The sequence below is a fragment of the Galeopterus variegatus genome, unplaced genomic scaffold (genome assembly GCF_000696425.1).
Source record: "Galeopterus variegatus unplaced genomic scaffold, G_variegatus-3.0.2 Scaffold15708, whole genome shotgun sequence".
Classification (NCBI taxonomy): Eukaryota; Metazoa; Chordata; class Mammalia; order Dermoptera; family Cynocephalidae; genus Galeopterus; species Galeopterus variegatus.
Genome location: NW_007741819.1, coordinates 4,750 through 13,584, shown reverse-complemented (window position 1 = coordinate 13,584; position 8,835 = coordinate 4,750). Strand labels below are relative to the sequence as shown.

Sequence of the window (8,835 nt, the reverse complement as noted above, 5' to 3'; positions counted from 1 at the left end):
ATGTGACGCCCCTGAAAGTACTGAGATGAAGCTTCTTTCACCCTAGCAGAAAAAGGCAGGAAGTTAGGAATCAAGTTGGCAATTAAGGAGATTTTATTTATCGCATGCTTGAGTTTTGGACTAGGTGTGTCCCCAACCTACTCTAATACCCTTTCCCTGGCGGGCAAAGCTTAGCAGGGGAGCTAGAGATTTGTGCCTCTTCTTTTGTTTTGGTCACTCTCTGTACCCATGCCACCCTGAGAAAGACCAAATGTGGGTGGATCTAGCAAAGCCCCTGGGACAGAGCCCAAAGTGATTAACATGTGAAAATTCCCACCCTGATCTGCTAAGAAAAAGTTACCTTTTGAAAGAAAAGAATCATAGAAAAAAAAAAAAAAAGGTCCAGAAAAGGGATAAGGATGGGCAGGAAAAGTTAAGAGTTCTGGGGGCTGTGAATGGGTCAAGACCCAGAGGCCAGAGACAGTTTGGCTAGTTGGAAAATATCCAGTATTTAGAATGGCTGGTGTATTGGGATGAGGTGAGGAACTGAAAGCAGAGGAAGGAGAAGGATGTGAAAGATGTTTTTCTGTGTGTTAAGAGTGTATCTCTGCCCCCTTTCCTTTGGCATTTCTTCCCAAGATTGAGGAAATATTTGAAATACTTTTCCTTTATTGTGATCATTGGCTATTTGAACGTGACTGTGCTGGACCACAAGGCTGACTGTTTTCATAAGTAGGTTTACTCCTTCCCTCCCCAAACCTAGACTTGCACTGAGGCCTGATCATGGGGAGCTGACGAGCTGGGTTCGTCCTTTCTCTGATGTAATAATTTTAACTTAGGCCAAGTTCCTGGAGGGCAGCAAAGGTAGGTTGGGATCCTTGATGTAGTCTTGGACCCATTTGTTGTCAGGGTTGGCACAGACTTCTCGGTTCTTTTTGGTGAGGAAGCTGTGGAGGCAGAGTTAGACTGTCACGGGCTGCAGAGTAGGGTAGGGGTCCAGATCACACTCTCCCACCTCTGGCTCACATGGGCCTCACCTCACGTCCTTTAAGGCCTCCCTAGGCCTCCCCTGTCTGGGTCTCCTCAGAAGGCCTCCCTCTCTGGCCTTGAGACTTTATCATCTCTTCACTCAGTCCCTTCCCCACTCAACCTGGACCCTCAGTCTTGGGTTTCATAGTGGCTGCCATTTATTGGGTCACACAGCTATAAGTGGCAAAATCAGGAATTAAACCCATGCCTGGCCTTGAGACTTTATCATCTCTTCACTCAGTCCCTTCCCCACTCAACCTGGACCCTCAGTCCTGGGTTTCATAGTGGCTGCCATTTATTGGGTCACACAGCTATAAGTGGCAAAATCAGGAATTAAACCCATGCCTCTGTAATTCAAAGCCCAAACCCTTAGCCACTACTCCACTGCTTCTAGCATGGAGACCTCTTGGTTCTGTGTATCCCATTCCTGCCCCCAGGTTTCCCTTTCCTCTTTACAGAAATATCTGCAGAGAAGTGCTTACATGATTGCTGGTGGGTGACAGTTGAGGGTGTTTCTGTATCCCACCACCAGCTTCCTTGGTAGTACTTTCTCAGAAAACTTCAGGCAGCAGTTGGATGGAAGATTCACTGACTCAGGAATTTCTGAAGGAATCACATTGCAAGCTGAGCCAGGGAGGCAGAGAGGGAGACCACAGCTGCCCCCCTCTGTCTCCCATCAATTGCATTCCACTCCTGTGATAGCAAAGCCATCTGTTACCAGGGACTGTGACAGCTTGATGGGTAATAGAGAAAGTGAAAAAGATGAACCCCTCCGGGGGACACACATGTAGAAGCTTCAGCCTCTGAATGAGGGTCATCAAGTACAGATGACGTAGCTACTCACATTTGTCCATGAACCAGGAGGGAGCTTGCTGACTCTGTCTACTCACGACTTGATTTGGCAAACATGTATTGAGCTCATGTTACATGCTAGGATTATGGTAAGAATTAGTTGAGAAAATGCTTTCAAAGCCCTTAACTCAGAGCCTGGCACACCGAAATCCTCAGTCAATGCTTATTATAATTAAGAACAAATAGTAGTAATGAACACTCTTCTTGCCTTGGAAATGGCTCTTTTTTTCCTCTTTGATGTTTGCAGGATGCTGGACTTGATTGGTTGTTGTTGATATGTTTCCCTTGAGCTCCCCTGACTACTCATCTGCTGGGGAAACTACACAGGAGGTCAAGCCAGAGGCTGCCCCCAGCCCCCAAACCTGCAGAGTACAAGTCCCTCTGTAGCCTGATCCCTTGTCTCCAGCTAGTGGCAAAGCTTGTGGGCCATTTTCTCTTTCTTGAAGCCTGAGCCCACTGCACTGGCCTGATTGGCCATTGTTGCTCCCTCCACCCACCAGACACACAGAGTCCCTCCATAAGTGACTCTACACACAGTCCCTTTGTAAGTGACATTCGTGTGCTTGGATCTCAAAGCAAAGTTTACAAAGACCAGGGTCATCCTGAGAGTATGTGGGCAGATTACATGATGCACCTGGCCCTTGCTCCCCTGAGTGTTTACACAGGCAGTCAGGCCAGACTGCACGCTCAGGGTAAGAAAGAAAGGCTGGGGCAGCTAAAGGCAGGTACGTGGAAAGGTTGTGTGTCTTCATCTCTCCTCTTTCACCAGATCCTCATAAATGATGGTGGAGACAGGGGATAGGAAGTGATCAAAACAAACCCAATTCTCCACAGGTGCCAATTTCCCCTCTCCACACAGTTCAAATCTGTTCAACCCCTTTTCTCTTTTCTGCAGACCTTATCTAGTCTTAGGCTGGGAGATGGAGATGGGGCCCATTGATCCCCAAACAACACACTTGGCCATCCCATTGGGATTCATTTTGGCTGTCTAATGGTCCCAGTGATCCATGCCAGCCACTGTGAGGAAGAGGTGTCTAGGTTCGGACTCCCCAAGTGATCGCGTCAGTCTGCTTCTCCCAACTCATCCTCCCAGAGCATCCACTGCTTTTCTCATTCACCCACGTCCCCTCCCCTTCATTACACGCATTTATGATTGCATTTTCTGCTACTTCGTTGGCTCCTCCTCCTGAATGATCATTCCTGTTTTCCATCCTTGGGACTCCCGAGGAAGCCTTGACCCAGATTCCTGGAACTACTCAACTCCAGAAGGATCTGGACCAAGCCCAGCTCTACTTACAGAGGGGAGAATTTGAGGACAGCAGCTGTCACCTCTCTGGCAGCTTCCCTGTTCCCCTTTCTCATTCCTGCCCTGCAGGGACAAGTGGACTCACTTGACTGACTGTAAGAAGCAGAAGCAGTGGTGGTGAGGATGAGGATGAGGAGAAAGAGGGCCGCCACGGAGACCTTCATCCTCTCAGTGGGGCAGTACAGCCTCAGCGGAGAGCCGAGCGGAGATGGCTTCCTTGCTGGTTGTTCACTCTCCTGCTGCTCAGCCCTCTGGACTCTGACCGCTTCAGAGTTGGTGGAGGAGGAGAAACAACGGACCTCGATGTTTGCTGAAAGGGAGGGCAGTGGAGGACGGGGCCCAGCCCAAAGCAGAATTTGGTAACGTCTGAATTTGTGTGAAGGAATAAATTGGAGAAGGAATGTGTGGTGAATGTGCACTGTGTCAGCCACCTTGCATGCCCAATTTTACTTAATCCTCAAGACAGTGAAGTAGCGATTATTACTCTGCTGAGGCCATGGAGGCTTAGAGAGGTTAAATAAATTGTCTGAGGTCACACAGGAAGGAGGTGGATAGGCAGTACTGAAAACCAGATCCGTTTGATTTGACCATGTTACCTGCCGCCATCTCAGTGTTGGGGAAGGGGGAGGAAGGGTTGAACTGCCCCAGGTGACTGGTCTCTGGGAGGGTGAGAATAAAGCAGGATTAGAGAGAGCACAGACTGAGGCAAAGGTAGGGTTTAGTGGTCTCGGAGAGGGATATCCCCCATCGCTAGTCCAAGGACACGTTATTGAACTCACTCTTTCATGTCACAGATTATGCTAACACTCTGAAAAAATAATGTGCCTGATCCTTGGGTCCAGCTTGTAGCTGATGTGTTTGGTTAATTTGTAGATGCTTTTATTTATCTCTTTGGACCTTGGACTCTGGATTGATTTCTAGGTGTAGCTGGCTGATCCTTTCTGTGTGCCCGCTGTACAGTGTTGTCCAACTCTGCCACTGTGGCCAATCATCACCAGCAGAGGGCGCTCCAACGCTGTGCTCCTGACAACCTACTTCTGTGGTCCAGAGAGTTCCGGCTTCTGCCCCGCTGGCCTGGGCTCTGGCTGGGCCTACCTCACAGCATCATCTCTCTTTCGAATTGCCTCAGGGCCCCTTTCCACTTTGAAGGCAGCTTTCAGAGAAGAGATGGAAGATATGGGGGATTTTGTGGTTGATGGACTGTGAACTCTAGAGGCACAGGGGATGTGTTTCAGAGGTTGAGAGTAGTGGGAGGCAGGGGCATAAGAGGGAATGTGCAGATCTTGCTTGGCACGAGCGCTCATAAATAGGCAAAACATATAATGCAGTTAGTCCTGCTGGGCTCGAGGCAGTTAGTGGTGGTGAAGTTGTGGCCTTTTGTGAGGGTAGGTAAGCTATGTATGTGGGGCGCCCCCCGACCTCTGTTTATGGAGGTGAGGAAGTCTGAGGAAGCCTGGGTGTACCTTTAGCATGCAGGCCCCCTCTTGGCCCTTGCCTTGGCCCACAATCCCTTGTCTGTGGAAGGCTGGAGGCCAGCGGAGAGTGGTCATAGTCTCTACATTGGGCATGCTCCTAATCCAAGCACACAGAGCTCCTCCTTGAGCACTGGAGGTGGGGCTCACAGCCTATTCTTGGAGCATAGGCCCTGTCTCGATTCCTGTCTTATTCCATCAGCTCCAGCCAGAAAGCCCGCAGGTTGCCCCTCAGCTGCCTCTCCCTGTGTAGACATACCTGGGAGGCACCATGGGGGTCCCCATTCGTCCATCCATCCATCCACCTATCCATCTATCCATTTCCTGAGCAGCTGGTATGGGCCAGGCTTTCTGCTAGGCCTTATGTGCAACAGAAAAATGAGTAAAACAGTATCGTACGACCTGGTGTATGTAAGTGGAGGGGGAAGGATTTGCTGAAATGTGTCTATGAATCATTCTTATCCCAGAGAGCAGTGATGAAAGGCCTTGGGAAGAGCACAGAGAAAAGGACTGTAGAGCTTGACTGTTATGGAGAAGCCTTTATGAAGACTTACCTGTAAAATCAGAGGATGATTCTTAGCTTTTACGCTTGATGTGAAGCTTATATAAGATAATTCATATAGGCAGCTTAGCAGAGTGTGTAGAATGTAGAAAGCACTAAGACACTAAGAAAATGGCACCTGTTCAGGAAGTGGCCTTTACGCTGCGTTTCCTTCTCACTCTCTGCTCAGTTTCTCGCTACCTCCATTGCAGGTCTGACTCATTGTTTTGCACCAGACTCTGAAACTTCTCTAGAGAAAGGGGGCGCCACACCCGGGCTGGGCTCCCTGATGTCCTCGGTCCACTGCCAGTGAGTAAGTTTAGTAGAATTGAATGAGGGCAGAGAAGACATGAATGGTCTTTAATGCAAGGCAGGGCAGCTCCCAGGGGGTTGCTGGGGCCAAAAGCTGGGGGTGGGAGGGGGCCTTAGCCTCTTCTCTTTAGTCTCTGAGCTGCGCCCTTCTCCACTACTTCTGGGTCACTCAGTTCTCCTCCAGGTCTTTGATGTAGTCCTGGACCCACTTGTCACTGGGGTTGGTACAGATGGAATGGCCCTTTTTGGTGAGGAAGCTGTGGAGCAAGAGGGAGAAGGATTACAAACCTAGAGGTGCAGCAGCAGGAAGAGAAAGGCTGTCCTCTCTCCCTCCCAAATTTTCCACCTCAACCTGGACTGTTTCTCCTTCCTTTATTAGAGGCAGCTCAGGGCCAGTCGCCTCTCTCAGACATGCTGTTTATACCCTAAAACTCCTAGACCCATCTAGTCTGTGTGTCCCCCCAAGGAGATGCCCTTCCCCTGATGCCTCCCATCCATGGGGCCAGCTTCCACATGGCTTCCTGCATGCTCCAGCCAGAAAGCCCCAGGTTGCTCCTCAGCTGCCTCGCCCTGTGTAGACATGCCTGGGAGGTGCTGTGGGGGTCCCCATCCTCCCTGTCCCCCAGGCCCTGCTGGCTCCCTCTCCCCCAGTGTGGTGTGTGGGTGCCACCTACACAACGCCGGGTTTGGAGCACTGGCCACTGGTCTCATAATAATCCGTAATCCAGCGACGCGGGAGTGCGTGGGTAATGTAGGAGAAGCAGCACGCCGTGGGGTGGTAAGGTCCTCCTGCGGAGAAAGCGTGAGGGAACCTGTCGAAGGTGACACTACTGGCTGCTTCTGCAACCCCATAGGGCGGAAGAGGAAAAGAAGGAGGAGATAGCCCTGCTGATCTCAGAGAGTGGACTTTGGAGAAGCTCAGTCTTTTCTTCTCCCTCTCCAGGGTACTCCTTAGCTCCTCTTCCCTCCTCCTTCATCAGCAACCACCCTCCTTCCTTTTCTTCACCCCCTTCTGGAAAGACTGACTGGCTGATGACTTTCAACTGTGGATTGAAGAGCAGCAAACCCGGATCTCCTCATTGAGCACACACCATTCCTGGGGTGTCGACTGGCAGAGAAGGCTAGTGACCTGCTCAAGGTCCTACAAACTGCATGCTTTATTTGGGAAAGATTCTCCAATGAGGAGGATATTTGGAATAAATCCTAGTGAAGATTGGGAGACATGCCACTTGGGAATGCAGACCCAACCCTCCCGGTCCCCCATCCTGCTCATGTCCCCACTGAACCCATAGCCTGCCGAGAGGGAAGGATGCCCACACCACGACCTGAGGACAATGGCCTTGGAATCAGGACACCCAAATTCTAGCCTGACCTCACCTTTGCTTTCTTTGTGCTGTGACCATTTAACTTTCACTCATAGTTTCCTTCTCTGGAAATGAGGCTTTTGGACCAGGTCAGTGGTTTTTACACTGAACTCCCTGGGGCTCTGGGTGCTGCAGGGACTGTCTTGCTGCATAGGACAGCGATATCTTGGGGATTGCACTCCACTCAGCCCTTTTTTCTGATTTACATATTGGGCCTCTATGGAAGGCTTTGCTTGAAGAAAAGTTTTCATGGTCTAAAAAGTTTTAAAAATCTCTGGATTAAGTGATTTCTCAATTTTTTTTTTTTTTTAAGATGACCAGTAAGGGGTTCTTAACCCTTGACTTGGTGTTGTCAGCACCACGCTCTCCCAAGTGAGCCAACCGGCCATCCCTGTATAGGGATCCAAACCCATGGACTTGGTGTTATCAGCACCACACTCTCCCAAGGGAGCCATGGGCTGACGCTCAATTATTTTCTGACTGTGAAATTTCATAATTTCATGGTTCTCATAGGAGATGCAAGGGGGTGACAGCGAAGTCACCCCAAGCTTGGATCATGGAGATAGTGGGAAGAGTGTTGCAGGCCACAGCAAGGCCCTGTACAAACAAGGACATGCTGTGGTTACAGAATGGAAGAATCAGGTGTGTGCATGTTGTCTGACCAACCCGGACAGAAATATGGATATGTGTCACGATGGCCTTGGAGGTCACCGAGGGTGGCCAGATGCCTGGGTGGAAAGGGACAGACCTGGCCTGTTACCCAGCACTGTTCCAGGCATCATCCTCACTATCCAGAGAATGGAATGCCAGACCCGTTGGTCCCCAAGATCCACTCAGGGCTCTGAGTCTCCATCTTGTTCCTCTGAGTTGACAAATGGCTTTTCAGAGAGGCAAATCAAACTGCCCAGATTTCCATTATCTCTAGACTAGCTTTATTTCAATGACCTTCTATGTTCCCATCAGTTTCTGAAAAGGAAACATGGTAAAACGGAAGGGAGAGGAGTAGCTGTGGTTGTCTGCAAAGGCAGCTCATCCTAAGGGCTCCCATCCTAAGGTGGCCTAGGCAGGACCCCACACTGCTGTGTTTCCCCAGCTCATACCCAAGCAGTACCACACTCACAGCATGGTGGGGATGCCAGGCCCTCATCTCAGCAGGACAGTAGACAAAATGGCCTTGAGGGGCTACAGCCACCGCTCTGCAATCTCCCAGAGGATACTGCCCCCCAGATGGAGTCAGCCACTCTTTTGCATAATGGCAAAGAGAGGAATTGAGGGAGTGGAGAGGCAGGCTGGCCTCACTCCATGCCTCGAGGAAGCGGGACTAGTCCTGTGGAGGGTGAGGATGAAACCCATTTAAGAAGACACCAGACCACCTCCTTCTAGATTCCCTCCTCATCTCCCCAGCCACCTTACTTCTGCTTATTTCCCCACAGGGCCTAGGTTGGAAGGAAGACAAGGTGTTGCACTCACGTGAGGAGGATCCAGCCTCAGCCCCTAGGGCAACGGTGGTGATAATGAGGAGGAGGAGGAGAGAGGAGATGGCAGCCACGGAGACCTTCATCCTACCAGAGCCCATGCAAGAGGAGAGCCGGCCTGGTGGGGGTTCTGGGGCTCCTGGGTGAGGAAGTGTTGAGAAATGATCACTGAGGCAAAATTTTTTTTTTAAATAAGGGAACTAAGATTTTGAAGGGAAGTAGAAAAGCAGCGGATGCCTCAGCGATTTCATGTCCTGCACATTTGCTGAGGGTGGCGGAAGGAAGCACTAGGAACCAAGACTTAAGGGAGGAGATTGTCTTCCATCCCCAGTGGGAGTAAGTTTAACTCCTTTATGCTAGCCCTTCCTTAGGTGTAGACCGCGAGCACAAGGGTTGGGCGCAGTGTCTCAGACTTAGCAAAAGGCCTCAAGGCTAGGATGTGTCTTGTGTCCAGTTCTAATTCCAGGCCTCAGAACAAGGCCATATAAACAGAGAATCCAGAAAT

General features: G+C 50.3%; 2 protein-coding genes across 2 annotated transcripts; both read right to left on the bottom strand.

Moving 5' to 3' along the window:
* Positions 1 to 760: 760 nt before the first annotated feature.
* Positions 761 to 3,330, bottom strand: CCL16 (chemokine (C-C motif) ligand 16). Its single transcript, XM_008563956.1, is given in 3 exon segments — positions 761 to 926; positions 1,491 to 1,611; positions 3,252 to 3,330. Coding segments are annotated over 3 exon segments (366 nt in total).
* A 2,182-nt stretch (positions 3,331 to 5,512) lies between these two features.
* On the bottom strand, positions 5,513 to 8,448 carry CCL14 (chemokine (C-C motif) ligand 14). The gene is made up of 3 exons (XM_008563955.1): positions 8,326 to 8,448; positions 6,166 to 6,280; positions 5,513 to 5,748 (listed from the first exon to the last, which is right to left on the bottom strand). Exons 1-3 carry the CDS (start codon positions 8,429 to 8,431, stop codon positions 5,661 to 5,663), a joined length of 309 nt encoding a protein of 102 aa, XP_008562177.1. The 5' UTR covers positions 8,432 to 8,448; the 3' UTR covers positions 5,513 to 5,660.
* Positions 8,449 to 8,835: the final 387 nt, after the last annotated feature.